The sequence below is a fragment of the Delphinapterus leucas genome, chromosome 15 (genome assembly GCF_059928025.1).
Source record: "Delphinapterus leucas isolate spDelLeu-1000000601 "Yukka" chromosome 15, BTC_Dleu_Yukka2, whole genome shotgun sequence".
Taxonomy (NCBI): domain Eukaryota; kingdom Metazoa; phylum Chordata; class Mammalia; order Artiodactyla; family Monodontidae; genus Delphinapterus; species Delphinapterus leucas.
Window position 1 is genome coordinate 34243865 of NC_143143.1, and position 25317 is coordinate 34269181.

At 44.9% G+C, this 25317-nt stretch overlaps 1 protein-coding gene across 3 annotated transcripts in view; it reads right to left on the reverse strand.

Moving 5' to 3' along the window:
* UBN1 (ubinuclein 1) overlaps window positions 1–25317 on the reverse strand; it is a 44236-nt gene that overhangs the window by 11873 nt on the left and 7046 nt on the right. For 2 of the 3 annotated variants that reach the window (XM_022594800.3, XM_022594801.3), the window contains exons 3-15: window positions 23209–23295; window positions 22549–22644; window positions 22054–22188; window positions 21229–21332; window positions 20080–20518; window positions 13735–13805; window positions 12197–12326; window positions 11907–12025; window positions 11640–11768; window positions 11312–11455; window positions 3302–3352; window positions 3161–3203; window positions 821–2044 (exon numbers count right to left, since the gene is read on the reverse strand). In XM_022594800.3, coding sequence (XP_022450508.1) covers window positions 821–2044; window positions 3161–3203; window positions 3302–3352; window positions 11312–11455; window positions 11640–11768; window positions 11907–12025; window positions 12197–12326; window positions 13735–13805; window positions 20080–20518; window positions 21229–21332; window positions 22054–22188; window positions 22549–22644; window positions 23209–23295 — 2772 coding nt within the window. The remainder of the gene's footprint in view (window positions 1–820; window positions 2045–3160; window positions 3204–3301; window positions 3353–11311; window positions 11456–11639; window positions 11769–11906; window positions 12026–12196; window positions 12327–13734; window positions 13806–20079; window positions 20519–21228; window positions 21333–22053; window positions 22189–22548; window positions 22645–23208; window positions 23296–25317) is intronic. The other variant, XM_089896196.1, reaches the window with a different exon arrangement.

Genomic DNA, 25317 nt, shown 5'->3' on the forward strand with positions numbered 1-25317 from the left:
AAGAAAGAAAGGGAAGGATACCCACAAATATAAGTATATAGGAATATGTGTATGTGTATACTTATATCCATAAAATATACACACACACACATTTGTAAGTATTAATCTTTGTTTTTAGAAAGAAACGGGAAAAACCTGGAAACTAAGGAACAGTTACAGGGGGTGTGTAGGAGGAGGGCACAGGCAAGCGAAACTTTGCTCAACACACCTTTCTATAGTTTTGTCCTTTGCAACCACATGATTGTCTTATATATTGGAAAAATGGAGAAAAAAATAAGCTCGCTCTCATTTTCCCAACCTGCATCCAAACTTCTTGTAATCACCTAGAGGCAAACCTCATAAACCACTGGACTCTGTCAAATCACCTTTGTCTGACCTACAGAGTCTTTCCAAACCCAATCAAAGGATCATTCTTAGAAGGTACTGATCTTCCTAGGGCATGAATATCTCCACATAACTAATGATCTGAGAGACAGTATGCATTTCATTTACTTGCTTGGAGAGATGGACAGGCAGGAGGCTATGAAAGGAAAGTTTTCTAGCTCATTCTATGCCATCCAGATCCATAGCCTCCCTGCAAACATGGTGCTGACCAGTCCTTTCCCTCCACTCGTCCTCCCAAGGAGAAGTTTAAGGCTCTGCCTGGGAGTCCTGCCACCAGAAAAGTAGAAACCTGGAAACAGGAAGCTCAGTCCTCCTTCCAATTTCCGGGCTCTGTTCCTACCTGACCTTCAGCGTCAGATCTCACTCTCTGACCACAGCAAGGCCAGCAGCCCTGCCCACAAGGCCCACAAGGGGAGGGCTGCTTCAAGGTACTCACTGGCAAGGAGGTAGACGATGTCACGCTGCTCACCGCACTGGGCTTCAGGGAGGAGGTGAGTAACTTGGCCACTCCCTGGGTCCCCCCACTAGAATCTCCATTTGGACCACCTGGAGGGGCCACCAGGGTCAACTTCTGGGAAACAGGTGGTTTTTTCACTGCAGAGCCTGGGATGGGTCGGCTGGCGGACTGTCCTGTGGAGGGAGGCTGCACAGCAGGGAGCAGGTTCCCAGAAGCAGAGCTCTGGACTGGTGCTCCTCCAGAGGAAGAGCTGCCAGAAGAAACCCCGTGCTTGGAGATAGAGCCGGCAAAGGGACTGTTCTTGTAAGACGGCCCTGAAGAGCTGGCTGAGTGCTGTTTTGCTGGATGGCTCAGGGCAGTGGAGGACGAGGCTGGGGTCTTATGAGAGCTGCTGCTGGAGGCTGGTGTGCCTCCTGAAGACACTGGCGTGGAAGGATGGAAGCTCTGGCTTTTGGTAGCTGTCTTGACGAGCTGGAGGAGGGAACGGTGACACTGAGGGGAGGCAGGCTTTGGGCCCTGGAGCTTACTGACAAACGGAGCTGGGGGGGTGAAGCTCTTCTGCTGTTGAGTGCCTGCATGAAAGACTTTGACCTGGGGGCTGGGCACAGGAGCCCCTGCCTGGGGTGCGTGAGACGTCCGTGGCAAACTGTGGTGCTTTGCTTTGGACTGCTGCACTTCTGGCAGGCCCTTGCTGAGGGTAGCCTGACAGGACAGTTCTTTGTAGCCAGAACTCTCTGGTTTTTTCTCCTGAGAGGACTGCCCCAGTGCCAGAGCCTGTTCAGCCAGAAAATTGAGGGGTGACTGCAGAGAGCTAGAGGGTGGTGGGGCAGAAGAAGGGCTGGGCTTCGGAAAGTTCCTTTTTTCTTCTGTACATAAAACACCTGCGACTTTCTCTGCAGGCACTTTTGAGGGTGCAGGCAGTGTGAACTCAGAGCTCCCGCTGGCTCTGCTATTCAGTGCAGCCAGTTCCTTGGACACAGCCTCCAACGAGGAGGCCGAATTACGGATCAAGTCTCCATCCAACGAGTCCTCCACGTTGATAGGAGCAGGATTAGCAAGGCTGCCAGATGCCTGGGATGAGAGCTCCCTGTTTGCAGCCCCAATGCTCAGGCCTCCTCCCAGGTGTTCTGAAGGCAAAGCAAGGGGGCTGCCAATCTGGCCTGATGGGACGGAAACCTTTTTATCAGGCTTAGTCGATGATTCCTAAAGGAAAGCAGAAAGGCCGATGTTTACAAATGTCCAAAGATGCCAACACTGGCCCTGCTGACAGGACATACGCATGAGAATACAAGACAAACCAGCGGGCTTTCCTGTGTGATCACAAAGCCAGGGAAGAAAGGAGCAGGTGCCAGGCATGAGTGAACTTGGAAATGCCGCAACCCCGCCACCCTCTGCCCACGCCTGGGGCTGGGGCTGGGCTGACCCAGGCATGCACACACACCTCCACAGGGAAACTCTTCGCTCTGTTTCTGAAAAACTACAAGACTCGAGCAAAGAGATGTTCTCCCTATTGGCCCTCACACTACCTCAGTGTTCCTAGCCACAATCAAAAAACGACATGGGGCAGGGGAACTGCCTTAGTTTTCTTTCCCTCCTTGGTTTCCCCGGCACCTGTCTCCTCCGTGGGCTCAGGAACGGGGTCTGTCCTGTCACTCCCGCCTCCCGAGCACTTGGTGCAGTGAGTCTTAAGGATGTTGGAGGAGCTCAACAGACTCTTAGGAATAACTGATCTGCATGCTTGTTCCCTCGGACTGTTCAGGTATGGTGAAGTGCACTACAAAGCCTCAGGAACTGGCAAGAATTTTGGTGAAATGGCAGTTTTTACTACATTGAGATCTCTGCCACATCAAAGTCATCTCCCAGTCTCTAGTTTCCAACCGTCACACTCCCCTCCGCGTCTGCTAGTCAACTGGACAAAGCCTCCCACCCTGCCCGGTGCAGATCCAGGCTCACCTGCTCTTCACTAGGATGGTGCTCTTCCGTAAGAGATTAGGACAATTCACAATGTGACACTTTCACATTTGCAAGAGCTCATCACTCCTCAGAGGGCTGTCAGGAGGACCTCACTTGACCCCGCAACGACCCCAGGAACTGACCAGGTGGGTGCTGTTTCCTAGAACTGGGGCTGAAGGGCACTAGTGGCCTGACTCAGGTCTCTGCCCTGTCGACCCCAGGCCACTTTTGTGGGCCAGGCTGCCTCTTGGTACAACCTAATCCCAAAGAGCTATCTACAAGACCAGCAAAGTTCAATGAGCTGCCAGGAGCATGGCTGCAGAGAGATGAGAAAAGATGACATGTGACCTGGGCAGGCTGACTCACCTTCATCTTCATTTTGGAAGAGGCCATTACTTTCTTCTTGGCCCTGTTCAAAGGAATGAACACAGGAAAGGTTCAGAGGAGATCCACGAAGGAGATAAAAATGCCAGTAGTCCTGACAAGTGAAAACACTGAGACACTCACAGGATTGACGTCAGGTGCCCATGGCCTCGTCTGCTCTCCTTAAACAGAGTCCTGGAACAAACAGAGAACACTGGGAAGTCTGCACAAGCCCCCTGAAAGCAGACTCTGCTTCCAGAGCCTCGTCACCTCCCTGGTACTCAGTGGCTGTCACTCATTAAATGTCAGTGGGCTGGTGAGAGGGCCTTAGTAGCTGCACTGGCCACCTGAAAGCCAAGGAGCTAGAATTCACCAAAACAAGCTATGGGTCTGCCCCCAAACCTCTCATAGTGATTTTTCCCTAAAGTCACGAGCACTTTCCTTACTGCCTATTCTCATCTCCCTCCAAAAGTAAAAATGTGAAGTGACCCATGGCATTATCTTTTCCCAGAGAAACAACAAAAATTTCTTTATGCCCTTCCCTATGTACCTTCGGGAGTCCAATCTGTAAGTGACAAGAGCAATTCTATTTAAAAGGACACTGAGACAAGAAAAGGCCTGCCCAACCAAGAACACTCACTAGCTCCAAGGGGAGGGTCCTGGGAACACGGCTGATTAGGAAGCACCAGGAATGGTCTGCCCACCTGGACAACACTACACTGGCAGAATCCATCTGACGGAACTATTCGGTAACTCTAGAGGCTGTTCAAAGCTTACAACTTCCAGGGAAAGACTTAGATGAGTAAACTGTGGTTAATTTCAGGTCTCAACATAGTAGCAGCTGCCCATCCCCCACCCAGCGGCCTGTGCAGGTGTTCCTGGAGCAGCTTGCACACAGCTTGTGGAAACAAGCGTGGGCAAAAAGGACCCTGGTCTCCAGAGATGAGGGATCTGTGCTCTGATGACTGATCACTGCTTCTGATCACAGCTGTTGTTGTTGCACCTCAGGCTGAAGTGACTGCCAGGGGATTTAAAGGGCTGGCACCACCTTTTAACCTCCTTCTTTTTCTGATTTTCCCCTTTCTGGTGTCAGACATTAAAAAAAAAAAAAAAAAACTACCTACATGGGAAAAATTAGAAAGTGACTGCGTGTACCAGCAAAAAGCTCAGAAATGACCTAAGAGTAACACATTAAGTTCACACATCAGGCTGATCCTCAACACAGCGACAGCCTACAACAACAACAACCACCAATAAGCAAAAACAGTATATAAAAAAAAGCAATCCCTATGTAAGTGGGAGAATCTGATTTCCAGAGTTACCACAATATTAGATTCAAATGTCTGGTGTTCAACAAAAACTCACAAGGCATACAAACAAACAGGAAATATGGCCTGTTCCAAGGAGAAAAAACAAATCAACAGAAATTGTCCCTGAAAAAGACCAAATGGCAGCACGAAGCAACTAAGCCCGAGTGCTACAACTGCTGAGCCTGCGCTCTAGAGCCCGTGAGCCACACTACAGAGCCTGCGTGCTGCAACTACTGAAGCCCATGCACCTAGAGCCCATGCTCTGCAATGAGAGAAGCCCCAGCAACGAGAAGCCCACACACCGCAATGAAGAGTAGCCCCCACTCGCCACAACTAGAGAAAGCCCTTGCACAGCAACGAAGACCCAATGCAGCCAAAAATAAATAAATAAAATTAGTTTTTTTAAAAAAGACCAAATGGCAGATACACTAGACAAAAACAACTGTATTAAAGATGCTCAAAGAACTAAAGGAAGATGTGGAGAAAGTCAAGAAAATAACATGTGAACAAAATGGAAATATCCATAAAGAGACAGGAAACCTGAAAAAACCAAAAAGAAATTCTGAAGCTGAAAAGTACAGTAACTGAAGTGAAAAATTCAGTAGAGGGGACTTCCCTGGTGGTCCAGTGGTAAAGAATCCACCTTCCAATGCAGGGGATGCAGATTTGATCCCTGATCGGGGAACTTAGATCCCACATGCCACGGAGCAACTAAGGCCACGTGCCACAACTAATGAGCATGCAAGCCGCAACTAGAGAGCCCGCATGCCACAACTACAGAGCCCACGCACTCTGGAGCCTGTGCGCCACAAATAGAGAGCCTGTGTGCTGCAACTACTGAGCCTGCTCGCCACAACTAGAGAGAAGCCCGTGGTGCATCAAAGATCCTGTGTACCTCAAAGAAGATCCCACGTGCTGCAACTAAGACCCAATGCAGCCAAAAATAAAATAAATAAAACAAATATTAAAAAAAAAAATCAGGGCTTCCCTGGTGGCGCAGTGGTTAAGAATCCGCCTACCAATGCAAGGGACACAGGTTCAAGCCCTGGTCCGGGAAGATCCCACATGCCGCAGAGCAACTAAGCCCATGCACCACAACTACTGAGCCTGCACTCTAGAGCCCGTGAGCCACAACTACTGAGCCCACACGCCTAGAGCCTGTGCTCCGCAACAAGAGGAACCACTGCAGTGAGAAGCCTGCACACCACAACAAAAGAGTAGCCCCCGCTCACCACAACTAGAGAAAGCCCGCACACAGCAACGAAGACCCAACGCAGCCAAAAATAAATAAATTAATTAACAAAAAAAATTCAGTAGAGGGATTCAAAGGCAGTTTTGAGCAGGTAGAAAAAAGAAACAGTGAACGTGAAACAGGACAATGAAGATTATCGAGTTTGAGGAACAGAAAGAAAAGACTGAAGAAAAGTGAACAGAGTCAAGGGAACTGTGGGACAGCATCAAGCAGACAAACACACACCAGCACAGCGTGGACATCCCAGAAGGAAGACAGAGAAAGGGGCACAGAGAGTAGTGAAGAAATAATGGCTGAAAACTTTCCAAATGTGAAAACAAACAATGTAAGTGTAAATACATGAATATAAACATCCAAGAAGCTTAAAAAACTCCAAGTAAGATGAACTCAAAAAGACCCACACCAAAACACATGATAATCAAACTTTCAAAAGCCAGAGGCAAAGAGAGAATATTGAAAGCACCCAGATATTACTGAATCATCACACACAGGGATCCTCAACAAGATTATCAGCAGATTTCTCATCAGAAACTCTGAAGACCAGAAGACAGTGGGCTGATATATTCAAAGTACTAAAAGAAAAATACTGTCAACCAAGAATCCTGTATCTGACAAAACTGACCTTCAAGAGTGGGGGAGATAAAATCAACTATACTTCAATTAAAAAAAAAGTGGGGGACAAATTAAGACATTCCCAGATAGATAAAAGCTGAAGGAGTTCATGATCAAAAACTTACCCTGTAGGGCTTCCCTGGTGGCGCAGTGGTTAAGAATCTGCCTGCCAATGCAGGGGACAGGGGTTTAAGCCTTGGTCCGGGAAGATCCCACATGCCATGGAGCAACTATGCCCATGCGCCACAACTACTGAGCCTTGCTCTAGAGCCCGCAAGCCACAACTACTGAGCCCGCGTGCCACATCTATTGAAGCCCGTGTGCCTAGAGCCCGTGCTCCGCAACAAGAGAAGCAACCACAATCAGGAGCCCGCACACCGCAAGGAAGAGTAGCCCCCACTCACCACAACTAGAGAAAGCCTGCGTGCAGCAACAAAGACCAACACAGCCGAAAGTAAAAATAAATTAAATAAATTTATAAAAAAAAAAAAAAACTTACCCTGTAAGAAATGCTCAAGGGTCCTAAAGGTGAAATGAAAGGACACCAGACAGCACCTCAAAGCTACATGCACAAATAAAGATCTCAAAAAGGTGAATACATGACCATTAGAAAAGCTAGTGTTATAACAATAGTTTGTAACCACACTTTTTGTTTTCTACATCATTTAAGAGACTAATACATTTAAAGAAAAAAAATTCATTTAAGGGACTTCCCTGGTGGTACAGTGGTTAAGAATCTACCTTCCAATGGAGGGGACACAGGTTCGATCCCTAGTGGGGGAATTAAGATCCCACGTGCCACAGGGCAACTAAGCCAGCGTGCTGCAACTACTGAGCCCGTGCACCTCAACTAGACAGCCCGCGTGCCACAAACTACAAAGCCCACGTGCTCTGGAGCCTGCGTGCCACAGCTAGAGAGAAGCCCACACGCCGCAACTAGAGAAATGCCCTCGTGCCGCAACAAAGAGCCCGCGTGCCACGAGGATCCAGTGTGCTGCAACTAAGATGCGATGCAGCCAATAAATAAAATATCTTTTTAAAAAAATTAGTTTAAAAGCTATTATTACTGTAACTTTGGTTTGTAACTCCACATCTTGTCTTCTACAAAACTTAGGAGGCATTTAAAAAACTATTAGTTTATGTTTTGGGGCACACAATGTATAAAAATGTACTTTTGTGACAGCAGCAGAGCTGTTAAGGGGGCAGAGTTTTTTGTTATGTTGATCAACTTACAGAAGTAAGTCCCTTCTTACCAGTAATTACTTTAAATGTAAATGATTCAACACTCCAATCAAAAGACAGGGACTGGCAGAAAAGATAAAACACATGATCTAACTATATGCTATACAAGAGCCAAAGACCTGGGACTTCCCTGGTGGCGCAGTGGTTAAAAATCCACCTGCCAATGCAGGGAACACGGGTTCGATCCCTAGTCCGGGAAGATCCCACATGCCATGGAGTGACTAAGCCTGTGTGCCACAACTACTGAGCCTGCACTCTAGAGCCTGCGAGCCACAACTACTGAGCCTGCGCGCCCTAGAGCCCACACGCCACAACTACTGAAGCCCACACAATCTAGGGCCCATGTGCCGCAACTAATAAGCCTGCAAGCCGCAACTACTAAGCCCACATGCTGCAACTACTGAAGCCCACGCACCTCACAAGAGAAGCCACTGCAGTGAGAAGCCTGCACACTGCAACCAAGAGTAGCCCCTGCTCACCACAACTAGAGAAAGCCTATGTGCAGCAACAAAGACCCAACGCAGCCCAAAAAAAAAAAAGAGCCAAAGACCTGAGATCCAAAGACAAGAACAGATTAAAAGTAAAAGGATGGAAAAAGATACTCCATGCAAGTAATAACCAAGAGAGCAGAGGTGGCTATCTTAATATCAGACAAAGTAGACTTTAAATCAAGAAAGGTTACAAAAGATAAAGAAGAATATTATATATTAATAAAAAGTTCAATACAGCAAGAAGATATAACAATTATAAACATTCATGCACCTGACAGACCATTAAAATACAATATATGAAGCAAAAACTGATGGAACTGAAGGGAGAAATAAACAGTTCTACAATAAAAGCTGGACAGATACAGATACAGAACATTCTACCCAACAACAGATACAGAACATTCTACCCAACAACAACAGCACACACATTCTCAAGTGCACATGGGACATTTCCCAGCATAAACCATATGTGAGGCCACAAATGAACTCTCAGTAGATTTTAAAAGATAGCTATCCACAGGGAAATCAGCTTGGTGCTTTGTGACCACCTAGAGGGGTGGGACAGGGAGGGTGGGAGGGAGACGCAAGAGGGAGAGGACACGGGGATATGTGTATACATATAGCTGATTCCCTTTGTTATACAGCAGACACTAACACAACATTGTAAAGCAATTATACTCCAATAAAGATGCTAAAAAAGTAAATAAAAGACAGCTATCATTAAAAAGTATCTTCTCTGTACACAATGGGATGAAGTTAGAAATCAATAACAAAAGGAAAACTGGAAAACTAACAAAATTGTGAGAAAAAAACAAGTGGCAGATACACTAGACAAAAACAACTTTTAAGAACACACTTTTAAATAATCAATGGATCAAAGAAGAAATCACAAGGAAAATTAGAAAATACTTAAAAGACAAATGAAAATGAGAACACAACATACTAAAACCTATGGGACAAAGTGAAAAGTGGTGACAAGGGGAAATTTAGGAACTTCCCTGGTGGCACAGTGGTTAAGAATCCGCCTGCCAATGCAGGGGACACAGGTTCAAGCCCTGGTCCAGGAAGATCCCATATGCCACGAAGCAACTAAGCCTGTGTGCCACAACTACTGAGCCCGCATGCCACAACTACTGAAGCCCACACACCTAGAGCCTGTGCTCCACAACAATAGAAGCCACCGCAATGAGAAGCCCACGCACTGCAATGAAGAGTAGCCCCTGCTCGCCACAATTAGAGAAAAAGCCCATGCGCAGCAACGAAGACCCAATGCAGCCAAAAATCAATTAATTAATTTTAAAAAGAAAAAAAAGAAACAAGAAAGGTCTCAAATCAACAACCTAACTTACAACTTAAGGAAGTGGAAAAAGAAGAACTAAAGCTAGCAGAATGAAGGATATAATAACGATTAAAGCAGAAATAAGCAAAATAGAGAATAAACAATAAACATAGTTATAGGTCTATTCAGATTTGCTATTTCTTTGTGATTTAGTCTTGGTAAGTTTTGTGTTTCTAGGAACTTGTCCATTTCATCTAGGTTTAAAGACACTATCCACAGAGTAAAAATGCAACCCACAGAACAGAGAAATATTTGGTAACTTATGTATCTGATAAGGGATTAATATCCAGAATATATAGTGAACTCCTAAAACTGAACAACAAAAAAACAAGCAAACCAATTAGAAAATGGGCAAAGGACTTGAATACACATTTCTCCAAAGAAGATGTACAAATGTCCAGTAAGTACATGAAAAGATGCTCAACATCACTAATCATTAGCAAAGCGCAAATCAAAACTACAAGACACCACCTCATACCCATTAGGATGGCTACTACCAAAAAAACAGAAAAAAGTGTTGGTGAGGATGTGGAGAAATTGGAACCCTGTGCACTGGTGGTGGGAATGTAAAAAGATAACAGCTGCTATGAAAAACATTATGGTGAGGCCTCAAAAAATTAAACACAACATCACCATATATCCAGTAATTCCAGTTCTGGGTATATATGTAAAAGAACTGAAAGCAGGGTCTCGAAGAGATATTTGTATGCCCATGTTCATAGCAGCATTATTCACAATAGCTTAAATGTGGAAGCAACACAAGTTGCTTCCACAACAGATGAATGGATAAGCAAAGCGTACACATACAGTAGAATATTATTCAGCTTTAAAAAGGAAGAACATTCTGACACATGCTGTAACATGGATGAACTCTGAGGACATTATGCTAAGTGGAGTAAGCCAGACACAAAGACAAACACTTTGTATAATTCCACTTATATGAGGTACTTAAAGTAGTCAAAATCATAAAAACAGAAGAATGGTGGCTGCCAGCGTCTGTGGGGAGAGGGAAATGTGGAGTTAGTGTTTAATGGGTACAGTTTCAGTTTTACAAGATGAAAAAAGTGATGGAGATGATGGTGGTGATGGTTGCATACCAATGTGAGTGTATTTAATACCACTGAACTGTGCACTTAAAGATGCTAAGCTTGGGCTTCCCTGGTGGCGCAGTGGTTGAGAGTCTGCCTGCCAATGCAGGGAACACGGGTTTGTGCCCCGGTCCGGGAAGATCCCACATGCCGCGGAACAGCTGGGCCCGTGAGCCATGGCCGCTGAGCTTGCGCGTCTGGAGCCTGTGCTCCGCAATGGGAGAGGCCACAATAGTGGCCCGCGTACCGCAAAAAAAAAAAAAAAAAAAAAAGATGCTAAACTTACATTAAGTGTATTTTACCACCAAAAAAAAAAAATTTTTTTTTCTAAAGAACACTAGTTCCAGGTAACTTTCTCTGTGTATTGCAGACATAGTCCATTCATGGGAAGCTATATAACACAAAGTAGCCTGTGAGGAAAGTCTGGCACTTAACTCTAAGAAGTAGTCACCCCTGCCAGTTGCAAATAAGAATTCTGTTCAGAACATTAAAATGTTCCCAACACGAATCTGTCTTTCAACTTCTTCTAGTAGGAGCCATTATCTCAGGAAAGGGCAGATTGAAGTGGGATGAGCATACAGCCAACTTTGAACTGAAGTGGGATAAAGAATGACAAAGACAAAACCCCACAGATAACTTCCCTCTTCTAAGGGAGACAGAGAAGCCCCCAGTCACTCAGGTGAAATCAGAGTCGAGTCCACTAGCCGGTGACTCTCTGAGCGTGGGGCTCTGGGGCCTGGTGCAAAAGAATCACTCAGACATCTCTTTATCGCAAGAACGCTCCACCCTATGATCACACTGGCTGCTCGCGGGCCCTCACCTGGCCTGCATCCAGCCTTTGGGCCAGAGAGGTTTGACCTCAGCATCCAGAAACGCCTTCACGTAGTCCTCCCAGGATTGGGCCTTGTTCCTCTCCAGGTCATAGCTCTCCAGTTTGATCTTCACCACCTGACAGAGTAGCTCCCTGAAGAGTAGGCAGAAGTCAGAACCTTTAAACTACCCCAAATGCTTCTTCAAGGTTTCAATCATGTGCTTTCAGCAGCCCTGATTAAAGTAAATGATTCTAACCTTCATTAGAAATACGGGAACATGCTCAGACACTGGCCCCACAAACCCTCCACTGAGGCAAGGTCCCAGTTTGGGCACACCTGATTTCATCATTCCACTGGAATTTCTTCCGGGGTCCCATTATCCTCCTGCCCCCCTTTTCTTCATCTTCTTCCTCATCAGAACAAACCCGTTCTCTCTGCTCCTTGTCTTTCTCCTCTTCCAGCATCCTAGGAGGTAGAAAGAATTAGGCGGGACTCTAAGGTCACTGCAGAACTGCTTCCTTCTGCCCACCATCTCCCCCCACCCCCCAGGACTTCTAAGAAAAGGAGGTCAGAATGCTGAAGGGAGTGATGGGACACACTTACTTAGCGACCTTGGCTTGCGTGTGTGCCTGGCATTCATCCTGGTACTTGGCCATCTGTTCTGGCATTGCCCTGCCAATGGCTTCCTTAAGCTTCTGGATAGGCTCCTTCAGACGCCCCCCCTGCGGAGAGCAGGACATAAGTCTGGTTTATGCATCACTTCTTACACTGAGCACACACTATAGGAATAATCGCACGGAGGCAGCGCAGCAGCAGATGTGGCATCTATAAAGACTCCATTACCCACTCCGCTGCGCTCCGAAGCCAAGGGGCTCCACTGCAAAGTCACCCACCTGTTCACAGAGGTGAAGTTTTCGTGCGCGCTTGACCAAGGTGTCTTTGCTGCAGGGCAGGAAGGAAGCAAGGTAGGCATATACACCAGAACGGGTCTGGCTGCTCAGCTCCCGGGTCTGCGCCTCTATGCTGAAGAACAGAGCAGAGTTATTCACCACAGCTCCTTTCGTCTGCAGGAGCCAAAAGCAGGCCAAGCCTTAACTTGCCTGTCACAGTGTAACTGAGCAGCCAGCACAACAGACCTCCAGCAGTCACCAGACCCAATAAACTTGGCTAGGTAGAGTGGGTCAAGGCTCTCAGGTCAAAGACAAGACCAAGTCAAAGGTGTCAAGAAAACAGAGCCCAAAAGAACAAGGTCTGAATTTCTGAGTTTCATAAACAAAGAAAACATAAATGCTTTCAAACTGGAAGGTAACTGAGTTACTTGGGGTCAACAGGAAATACTTTCCAGCAGATTTTCCCTTTTTTTCCATTTCTAAGTTCTGTCCCTGACTAGGTGGTCAGGGAAATCCTCAACCCTCCAGCGTCCCCATCTAGATGAGCAGAACACAGTCTGTCTTCAATCCCTTGAGTTCTCTGTATCTGGCACGCTCCAAGAGACAAACCCCTCATCTGTGCTGACTCTCAGGTGCTCCCTGACCCAAGTGGCCAGTCTCCATCCTGGCCAGGCAAGGTCCTTTGCTAGGATATTTCCTAGTCTTCACAACTGTTCTTACATGTGCAAAATCCTCAGCTGTTGAGCAATAAGCTTCCTCTGCTACATGATGCAACCAGGAGAGAAGGTGGCAAAGCTGGCAAGCCAGGTACAAAGAATCTGGTTTGGATTTATACACGTCGCGTTTTTGGGGGGTTTTTTTTTTTTGCTTTTTAATCCAATTCATATAGTGTGATGTCTCAGAGGTTCGGGTGTTTGTTAGACGGGCTACGGGATGATGAGCAATGGCCTTGGGAGCAAAAGTGAGAATAAGAGGAGAATGACCAGGTATGGTGAGGAGTGCCCCAGGAGGTCAGGGCCTTGCCTGCACCAAGCTGTCTCTTACTTTTCCCAGAGATGGGCAAGCAATGCCTTCTCCCTCCTCTCCTCTCATGCTTAGCACAAAATCCTCTTCCAGCACGCCATGACTATTACAACGTTCTAATAATGTCTGCTGCCTAAGATTAGTATGGTCTACCATTTCCTAGAGACAAACATTTGATGTCCCCCGCCCCTGACCTTTTTTATTTTTGTATTTATGTATGTATGTATGTATGTATGTATGTATTTTTTGGTCTTGCCTAGCGGCATGCGGGATTTTAGTTCCCCAACCAAGGATCGAACCCATGCCCTCTGCAGTAGAAGCTCAGAGCCCTAATCACTGGACTGCCAGGGAATTCCCCCCTGACCTTTTTTAAAAGAATAACAATAAATAAAAACCAATTTTTAAAAATCTCATCAGTGCTTTCCTATCCCATACATAGCTGAATTGTACTCCCAATTTCCCCCAGCCGGCTGAACCCACGCATGGTAACAGCAGATACAAAGAAACAACATACTCACTCTAAAAGGATGCCATTAATATCCTGGGTGAAGAACTTCTGTCTGCTCTCTCCCTCAGCAGCTCTGGCAGCCTGGTTCACAGTAGACAGTAACATCCGTTAGTGCACTTTCCCCGCAAGGCCCTCACACTCACCCACAGGCCTACAGAACACCTGATGATAAAATCCTCACCATGCCCTTCCCTACTCAGCCCTAATCCCAGATTAAGTTCACCTATGATCTCTGTATGCTCCAGAAGTGGTACATCCAGCTCTTTTCACATGCTGCTGAAGTATCTACGGACTGTCCCTTCTTCCCAGGACTTGAAACAACAGGCACATAAAAGAAAATCAGAGTCAAGGGAATCATGAAGCATCTGATTCAGCCAGCAAGCTAACTCCTGTGCCCAGCACTCTATCATCTAAACTGTGAGCTGGAATCTCCATACATCTACAGTACAAAACAATCAAGAACTTTAACAAACCTGCAGTATTTGAAGGTCTTTAGCAAACAAAATAATAATAATAGTAATAATAGCAACAATAATAACATGCTGCTTTAGCATTTAAGGGCTATAATTCTTTGAAAATTCATAATCTAATTAGGGTATATCATGAACTCTATTACTCAGACCACTGGAATGACTAACATACTTGACTACCCATTAACACAAGATAGAGCTGGTTGCTATACAGTGTTTTGCTTCCCGTGAGTACACAGTTAATAATGCCCTGGATGGCAAGCCTGGAGACTCCTGAAGCAACCACAGTGGGCAACAAGGACATTGAATGCACAAGTGAGGAAAGCAAACTGCAAAAGCCTGAACCAGTGGTTCTTTATTTGGCTGCACACTGGAAGTACCTGGCAGCTTTCCCCACCCTAGACCCATCACATCAGAATCTCTGAGGAATAATGTATTCCTTAAAAGAGGCCTAAGCATCAGTACTTTTTTAAAAGTAACGCTGGTGACTAGCAAGCAGAGGGTCAAGAAGCACTGATCTAAACCCAAGAGTTGCTGGTCCAAAGTCTTTAAGCAAAATAAAATTTCAGGCTTGATATATAACAATGATGGCAAACAACGACAATAAAGTGATTGTCTTAAATGAAATGATCAATCCTGATCAACCCTCTGAAACACCCACCTTCCTCTGGCCCCACTGGCCTTCCTCTCACTGCATCCTCTGGGTCCTCTCCTGACCTCTTGACTACATCCTGTCTCCTCCACTAGCTCCTTAGCTGCAGATGGGCTCCCAGGTTCTATCTAGAACCCTCTTCACCTGATAATGTCTCCCCCTCAGCTTCAGAATAACATAAACACACACAGGTCTCTCAAATCTAAACCTACTCTATACACTTTTCTCTAAGCTCTGGACCAGAATCTTAAATTACTTCTATGAATGAATGACCCTCTGGTATACAAACTTGACTTGTCCAAAACCTAACCTACTAGTTTCTGCTCTTCCTCCTCCTGTGTCCCTACTTCTAATAACAGCACTCCACCCTTCTTAAATCCTTCCACTCTTCTTTAGAACCCTTTGGTAGCCCTTCCCAAGCCTAGAATCAAACCCAAACTCCTCCACCTGGCATTTAGGGTCCTTTAGGATCTGGCCCCAGCCATCCACTCCAGCCCCTCCCACCACATACCAGGAGTATTCATTATCCAACAACTTGCCCATCCTCAGCCCTGTGCCCTGGCTTACTATAAGGCCTTCTCTCCCATGAGGCTGGCCAAGACTGCTGCCTCCAGTCCGATTCCTATGTACCCCCAAGAGCTCCTCTTTCACTTCCTCAAGTCTGGCTGTTCACCTGACCATCTAGTTGGCCATCCAAACATGACAGAGCTTATTTCATCCTGCTCTGTCCCATAGCCCGTTGTTTACATGGCTACCAGTCCATCTGTATAACAAGCTCATGGAGAAGGAGAACTGAATCTTACTCAATATATTTCCTACAGCTGCCTATCACATAATAGCTACTTAGTAAATGTCAGCTGAGTGGATGAATGAACAAATGAACAGATTATCACTGAAAGAATGAAAACTCGAGGAAGAAAAGCTTAGTACCAAACAAAACTTGCAGAGGATATGCAAAACTCAAGCATGGCTAGAGGAGAGCGCAGAGGTCTGAGATAGCAGGAGGAAAGGGAAGAAAGAAAGGGCGTCACTGTAACCCATTCACTTGCCATTTCTTATACTGTCAGAGGATTCGGAATCCACTGTGGCACCTTTAATGTACTGGGATTATGACTTCAGTTTGAGAGAAAACAAAACTGAGTCATTCTGTTGCTGTAGCTTATACACTGCTGGTTATAAGATGCAGAAGCACCTTCATGTTAATTCAGCCTAATTAACACGTATTTCAAATGCCTGTTTGTCAGAGCCATCAACAGCTCAGGTTTCCAATCAATTTTTTTTTTTTTTTGGCCGCACTGTTTGGCTTGTGGGATCCTGGTTCCCTGACCAGGGATTGAACCCAGGCCCTTGGCAGTGAAAGCGAAGAGTCCTAACCACTGGACCTCCAGGGCATTCCCGCCAATCAAATTTTATCTTTAGATATCAGCCATTTCAGAAGCTTTCTGGCTATAAAATTTTTTTAAGTTTTTTTTTTCCTGATGCCTTTTGAAATGTGTTTTTTTTTTTTTCTGATGTCTTTTGAATCCTGTAGACCAGTATCTCTGAGGATTTGGTTTTATACTGAAGATAATTAGTCAAGTATAAAACAAAATCCTCAGAGATAAAATTTAAAATAAATCTAATTAAAAGAGCAGTTGGATATATATTTGATAGTCTGCCAGAAAGAAGTGACATCCCTCAACCCTAAAGACAGACACCCTTGCCCAAGGAATTGTATGAATCAGTCAATCCTAGATTAACTAGGAAATGAAGTTAAACCAAACAGCCAGATCATGCTGACTTACAATAGTTCCAACAGCCTTTTAATGAGTTCTTTTATTCATTATAAGAAGAGCCACTTGTAGCCTTTCAGCACTGAGATCACAACCTTATATACTGTACCTGTTTTTGCTGAATAGAATGAAATCTGGCATGATTTTCTTTTTTAAAAAGACCAAACAGGTTGTTATTTTTTTTCTACCTTATTCTCCTTGGATCTACGTCTCCCTGGTTTTGCAATGCAAGGGTTCTAACTGTATAGGAGGGTAAGCAGTGAGCAGGTAGAATGGTGGGTGACATGGGGGTCTCTGTTTCTTTTCTATTTTTAGTATCAGTATCATTTCCATTTTATGCTGGATTGAAGAGGACCAAAACAGAGCTGGTCATCTGTATGGAGCAGGCTGAGTAGCTGCCAAACCACATCACGACAGTAAACTGAAGGCGCAACATACCTGAACTTTTCAACAATCAAGACAAAAGACACAACCAATACATATTAAGAGAAGACAGGGGTAAGGACATCAAATCACACCACTGGGTTCCCTGGGGCCCATAAAAATGTACAGTACAAGGAAGTAAGAAGTGGAAAATGAGCTAACATGAGAAGAAAACAGTAACAATTCTGGAGTATCCAAGGTCGCCCTCTTGGAGTACCTCTTTAACATACATAAATTTTCAAATGTTTTTTTAAAAGTTTTAAGTATCACATCTAGTTAGAAGTCAAATCTAATTTCTGCTTCCAACAGCAAAAACTTTTCCCAGGGAAACTGATACATGTAAGAATAGAATCTGCTTAAGTACAGTGGTGGACTGCAAACAGGACCACAGATTCCTCGCCTCCTAGTACATGCATTCCCCCATGGAGAGGTGGCCCCTAGTTGGTGACTTGCTTTACCAATACACTGTGGCAGAAGAGATGTGGTGCATACCACTTCTAAGGCTAGATCATGAGGGCCTTACAGCTTCCACCTTACAGCTCCCTCCTGAAATGCTGCCCTGAGACTGTCATGCCCTGAAAAAGCCCAGGATGAAAGAAGGGAGGAGAGAGAGGTCCTGCCAGCCACCATCTTGCCCGATGAACACAGCCCCGAGAGCGAATCCAGGCAGGACCAGAAGACGAACCGCTGGCCACAGTCAGGAGAAATGAGTCACTGTTTGAAGCCACCAAGTTTGGGGGTGGCGGGGTAGATTTTTAGACAGCGGTAGAAACTGATACATGTATCTTCTAGGGCCAAGATTTAAAATCTGAACAAACTATTACAAAAATAAAAGAAGAGGGTAAAAAAGAAAAAGAAGGGGAGTGAAAAATAAAGTGAGAAACACATAAACACTACTAATGTTATAGTTATATACATCAAGTTTAATTTAAATTTTTAAAATGCAATGTCCAGTTCAAGATCTAGGACAGGGCCTCTTATTAAGGATCCAAATATCCATGCATGGCTTTTGAAATTATATGCATTTTTTTGTGTACATAGGCGTTTTTTCCCTGGGAGGAATCTCTGCCAGAAGACTCTCAACAGGGTCTGGGTCTAGAGCACTTGTGCACACATGCAGGAGGCTCCAAGTGCCCCAAGCGCAGGGCCCTGGTGGGAACAGAGCAGCTGGGGATCCTTTAGAGTGGCATTAAGTAACTTTCTAAATTAAGCCTTCTTTTTCATGCAACCATTAAAAGTAATGAGATCTTTATAAATAATATTTATTAAGTGAAAAACCAGGAAATTATTCACAACTATAATTACAACTGCATAAATACATATATATAGAGGCTAGAAAAGGATATGTAAATTGAAAATAGTTTTCAGATTGGCGGGATGGTGGGTAATACCCATTTACCACTCCATTTCCCAAATTTCTTAATGCTGTTATAGGAGAAGGGGCAGGTGATGACTGAAGTATCAATTTCACATCTGAACATATTTTCAAGCCAGTATGCCTCCTGGTCACCACCTCCTCACCAGGACCCGAGCCTACCTTACCTATGGGATTCTGAACCCTGTGTCTCCACCGTGCCCAAGAGACAACTGAGACTTGGCAGTCACCAAGGAAGACAACTTGCTCACTGTCCCCCCAAGAGACTCCAGAAAGCGAGGTTTTCTCAAATCACAACCCAATGCCATTTCACGTTAAACCACTGTTTCCACTAGATTTGTCTATCTTTCCCAAGAAAATGAAATAATGAGTCTAAGTTATCAGACTAGAACACAGTCTTTGGTGGGAATAGGGACACAACCAAGAGCCATTTTTACTTTTCTCTAAAAAATGACTGGCTACTGCCACACAGATCTTACTCAGCTCACTCAACAAGGCTTTCAGAAGCTACAAAATAGTTTGATTACAAACCAGAGGATTGAAAAGAATAAGGAGTAATGTTTTTTAACATAAATTCTGAGAGAGAGCACAGGACAGTATGCTCAAACATGCCAAGTTCAGACTCAACTATTTCCACCTTAACATCCTGTTAAGATATACTCTGAATCCTGACATGGCATAATTCATTTAAATGGTTATGTTCAAACAGAATACTGTGCATGTTCTACAAGGATGAACTAGAGCTCTGAATAAGATGTTTGAATTATTTCACATGTTGTGTTCAAGTGTTTTTTGGAAGTGAGAAAATCATTTGTAGCAGTGGTTAACATTTCACCCTGCCCTAAAACACAAGGGATATTATACACAACAGAGATGCTGAATCACTGGTTTAAAACTTAAGCTATAGAATGTAAGTGCCACCGGAGTTGTGTCACAAGTCATGAGGTCCACGGTAAAACGGTATTTTAACTACAAGTCATCATAACTAACAACCCGTGCTTGGTTTATAGTCAGAATTCATGTATCACTGAACTGTCAGTCCTTAGTGCTCTAGGGATCAATTCCCAATCACCAGGAGGAAAACAGGAGCAGTGTCTGCTATTTTCTGAAGACTGTTATTGTTTTTAACATGGGGCATGGACAGCATTTATGGTTCAGCTCCTTCTTAGTTAGCACAATTTAGAATTCCTGTAATCACTACCTAACACAGGTGACGTGCAAGTCCAAGGAGCAATTAAACCCAGTGGCAACTAAGCATTGCCCCATGTCTAACATATGACGGCAAACTTCTGTGAATTTTCAAAACCTTCAGAAGACTACTAGAAAGATGGATCTCTGCCTCAGCTGCCTGCTGCCAACATTAGTGTCTATCATAGAAAAGGAAAGATACTCTTGACAGGCAGAAAGTAGGAAAAGAGAAAATCTCTCCAGAAGACAGTAAATTCTCCAGGAGTAAAGGAACCACGAAAGGCTGAGAAATGATGCCTGACAGGCAGAGAGTCCACTGTTCCCTCACTTGATGAGAAGAAAGCTTGGAAGAGCTGACACTGGAACTGCCCACTGACTAAGGGTTGCTCTAGGCCACGAGCTTTGAGTGATTCGGGACCAGCATCAACTGCCCAAACTACTTCCAGGAGAGCCCGGCCATTCCATGTCACCATACCTGAGCCAGCTCCTTAATGCGCTTCTCCAGGGGCGCAGGCAGGCCTTCGGGAAGGGAAGAGGGCTGCCTGAATTCCTGGTCCAGTCCCACCCCAAGGGAATCGCTTTCATCATCCATATCGCGGAAGGGGCTTCCTTCTGGAGACTCACTGAGCAGCTGCTCCAAGTCCAAATCAGTCAGCGAGTCCATGGCTGTGGCTGCCTGCAGCAAGTCGTTGTCAGAAGTGGAGCCGAAGAGCGAGAGCAAAGGGTCAGAGGCGCCCTCCAATTCCCGCAGGCCCTGAGCTTCCACCGATGAGACTGCTATGGGCTTATGCTCTTCGTCCCTCTTTCTCTGAGCCTCTTTCTCCTTCTGAAATTTCTTCAGCATCTCTTTAACGCTCAAAGCCCCAGAATACTTCTTTTTCTTCTTCTCCTTACTGGCATTGAGGGCTGTGAAGCTGCAAGCAAGGGGGAAGTCAGTTACTAAGGCTGCAGTACACCTCAAAAGGGAAATTCACAGAGGGGCTTCAGCCCTGCTCCCAGCGCAATGGTCTCCAGGAACCTCAGTCACAAGTCCACCCTGTTACTCCTCCTCCCTCCTCTTGGCATATGGAGCTCCTTCTTGCTGGGACCAAAGCTTGAGATTTAATATAGGTTAGCAAAACAGTATCACAAAATGCTACATATCCGATGGGTTTTTAAAAACCACTGCCAGGCTGAAATAAAAGGTTGCAAAAAAGGGAGGGGTAAGAAAGATATTTAAAGGGAGAAAGCAGGAGCAGCAGAGAGCAGCAGCAACTTGAAGGGCGACTGGGGTGAGACCAAGTGAGGCAAAGGAAGCAGGACCGGAGAAGACAAAGGGGGAACACAGACAGGAGAACTGGGGCAGAGGAGGGGTGCCCAAGAGAACAGGAAACATCAGCAATCATACAGTGACAGAAATAGCTGCCAACACTGACAGTGGGACAGAGAGAACTCTGATGTCTGACACACAGAGATGTGAGAGTACAGACTATGCCCACATGGCACCGTGGGAGGCATGAGGGGGAACGGAAGGCCAGGCCCTGCTGCCTCTTCTGAAGCTGTGAGGAGGAGGGCGAGTCAGCTCCCAGGTGTCCTGCCCTAACAGTTCAGACGTCATCCTAGCAAAGAAGCTGCTGCCTCTCACCCGGCTTTGGAAAACTTGGACTTTTTCGATTTCTTCTCCTTGTCATAAGTGTCATCTTTTTTCTTCTTCTTTATCTTCTCACCACCTTCCTTCAACTTCCGCTTCTGAGAATTAAAGACAAGGCACAGTTACACGGCTCCCTAACTCTGGGAGCAAGTGCACTACACAGCACCGGCCTTGCTCCGCCCAGGGTACATCCTGAGAGCTGTCTTACTTCCTTCAGGAACAAAAGCTTTCCGCTCAGTCCTTGGACCACAGACCCGCAGGTCAGGACAGCACTCCCACTGACAGTGGCTTCTGGGAAACCCGGGCCTGAGGCAACAGAGGCCATTCTGCAGCCTGAACAGCTTCTGGTTTAAAATGAGCTATGTGTGGGCCTACCTTGCATTTTAAACACACAGGCAGTGGTAGATAGCTTTCAAAATAAATTTATCATAGGGCTGACTTGTTTTCGTTGGGGTGACAGCCCTGGGAACTGAAGTCCTCTACATGTCCACAGAAGAGACACAGCAAGCTGGTGCAAACTCCCCTTACTCCACACCCTTCACTGCCCTCGTCCCCGCCCTGGGACCACCTCGACGAATGAATCCCTGCCAAGCCTGCAAGGACACAGGCATGGATACAATGACCGAGACCTCCAGGTTCACGGCACCTCGCCACAGCACACATGTGAGAAGGGAACCGCCAACCTCGGCACAGCTGGTGCCTTTCCGCCAGTGTCCTGAGTCATCCTAAACCAGCACGTATTCTGGCAAGTCACATACTGATCTCATAAGGTCATGTAAAAAAGCACTTCTGAAATCCAAAAGCGAGCAGCGTTCTAACCTTTGGAGATTTTTTCTTCTTTTCTTTAATGAAGTCATCCTCAGATTCTGATGCTTGTCTAAACTGCAGCGTTCCCGAGTTAATGTAAAATCCTCCATACTTTGTGGTCAAAGAAGCAGGAACAAGCTCATCATACTGAAGGGGGGAAAACAAACGGTCAGCTCCAAGTTCTGTACTACAGTCCAAAGGTGCAGAGCGCGTCTTGACAGAGCAGATGTGACTATGTTTCTCTGTCACATTTCAGACAGCATGCTAAGAAATGTTTCTGGTCAATCACCAATGTCCAAGTTAGAAGGTGTTTTGGACATCTCTGATCCATTTTCATAAAGGAAACCAAGGACCAGATCAAGGTGTCACTTCCTCTCCCTTCAGTGCAGCTCTTTCCTCGTGCTAAGGGTACATCCACTCTGACTCCACCCCCAGCCTCCAGGCGCCGTCGGTAGATGCTAGGGTGCAGTGGTTCTGGTAGTCTCAGAGGTTTCATTAAGTACTTACCGCCTCAGAGTTATCGATGAAGGAATCAGATTCATCATAACCATAACCCATATCAATCAAGTCCTGTATTCGGTCTTTTCTACGTTTCTTTCCACCCTAAAATTTAAAATTGATCACATGCTTTTTTGTACTTGTGGTAAAAACACATAACATGAGATCTACCCTTTTAACAAATTTCTAGGTCTAGGGTCACAGGGTTTTTTTTAATACACAGAATTAATTGTTGCCTTGAACCCCATCAGCTAATGACTAAAGGTTATAAAGCACTGGAACAGTCTCATACACACACACTCCAAAACCTCATTCCCTGAAGACCTTACAAAATAGGACAGATTTGTAAATGCATAGAGTGGCCTAAGACAGAAGAAAGAACTAAATGGCTTCATATGCTTTGCACCAAAACGTTTATTCTCAGGATAAATTCTAAGGGTAAAAGCCCCTTCTTATTTATTCATCTGTTTAGCTCCACACACGAGTTCCTGCCGTATGTTTTCTTATCTTAATGCATTTGTTTAATAACTTCATTCTGTTCTCTCCAAGGTCTATACTTGTTTCCACATCAGTGTTGATTAGATGATAAGCCACTAAAGGAATATGGAAATGTCTGAAAACCTCTCCCATCCAACAAGGTTGTTTTGTTGTCCAATAGAGAAATCTTACATATTTTTCTTCAAATTTCCGGGCAAGGGCCTCCACTTTATGCCTTTCCTTTTCTTCATCATTGAAAGGATCCGAGAGATCTTTCTTCTGTAAAGAGACCATTCCACAAAAATAGGAGTCACAAAAAAATTCCCACAATGCTATTCCTAGTGCCTGCACTGACTCAACACCTATAAACTGCATAATAAAAACAACTGTTTTTCAGAAAAGACAAGGTAGAATACATGTTACCTTCCCATAAGTGTTTACCTTAGCTGTTTAAGAAAGTGAAATTTCCATTCACGAGATTCAAGAGAACTTGACTAAATGCCTACAATCGCCCATTGCACACAGCACTAGGTCCTGTAGGGCTCCAAATATGGCAAAGGGACTTTAGTCAGGGGATGCTCAACCCATGTAGAACTGCGTTCCAATATAACTGATTTCCTTTGTAATCCTAAAAATTATTTTATGCATTTAAAAACATTATTCTAAGAAGGGGTCCATAGGCTTCACCAGACTTCCAAAGAAGTCAATGGCTCAAAAAGGTTAAGAACCCACTGAGCATAGGACAAGCTCTTGACAGCTATTCAGCTTTATTGGCTAGAAGAGTGGTATGAACTTGCACTTCCCTCAGAGCTACAAACAGTCAAACCCAAGTTCATGGCATTACCTTTCCTTGGAAGCTTATCTTGAAGGATCAATAATCTCCCTTCCCTCCCAATCTCAATACTCCCTCCAGATACTTTCATGCGGTTTTCCAAAGTTTATTTATATACCATAAACTTACTCTTACATTTTTCTTGAGAAAATTTTTCAGAGTTGGACCTTAAGCTTCCATGGTAAGGATCTTAATTTTAATAAAAAACCCCTGTACCAAATACACTTAAGACTTTGGAATCCAAAAACACTAAAGATCAGATGCTTGTTTGAAAACAAAATTCCCCCATCTGACCCTCCCCTCTCTGCCTACTGAAACTCCACTTACCCATAAAGGATTAAACGATTTAGGACACACACGTACAATGGGACATTACAGAACATGTACGTATCATAAATGGGTGGTCTTTAAAACCGCTTGTATCTTCTAATTTTTCTACACTGATCACATGTAACCTAAGTGGTTCAAATAATTTTTAAGAAAACCTACCCACCTGGAGCAGTGCTGGATTTAATGCATACTCCTTAATGCCCTGCAAACAGCAGTCATCCACTATTTCCTGAATGCATGAAGGTCCAGCTCTGTCTAACACAGCATCTGGAATGTAAGCTCCTCTCTGTCTAAGCCCTCCGGGGCCTGTATTTGTACCAGACTTAAACCATTACCACATTGTGACTTCTGCTACCTGTGCTGGTGTAATTCTCCTAAAACATCTACGAGAGCGCAAAGTTCCTGTGAGGCTGGGACAGCAACTTTCCCACATTTACATAGTTCTCAGCATCCAGCACAGTGCCTTCACATTCTAAGATATACATGCTAAGTGAGCTAATACATGAATGTGTCAGATTACATTGTGCTTTGAACACTGCAGAGTAGACACGGTAATTCAGGAGTTCTGAATCTGAAGGCCAGAAGTGAATCCCCTGAAATTGGATCCAAAGTTCTCTGTGTAAGCCCCATGCATTTTTCTGCAATTGAGGAGGGCATCTGAACCCCCAAAAAGGTGAAATCAGAGCACTGGAGTTCTAATTTCAGTTGACCTACTAATTTGGTTTGAGCCCGTAAATAAATACCTTAACCAATCCCTGCTACTTTTTATTCCTCTCAAGGAAGAAAATCCTGTTCCTACTTTGGAAAAGAGTTCATGAATGGATTTGAAATTACTTTTTCTCATCCTGACCACTGGCCCTCATACAACAGGCTGACCCCTGGCACAGACTGAATTGGCTTCCATTCAGCCAATCAGATCTTTACCAAGGAAACACATTTTTATCTGAGTAAAGAAAAGTGGATAATCCTAACCAAAGGCACTCACCCCAAACAGCACAACCATGGATTAGAATGCTGGAGCACTGGCTCTGAGGCAATCTGCTAGAAATCATGCACCTGCATGATCTCATCCACACACACCACACCACCCCCACCCCGCAGACACACTGTGAGCCGGGTACTAGCCTAATCCCCATTTC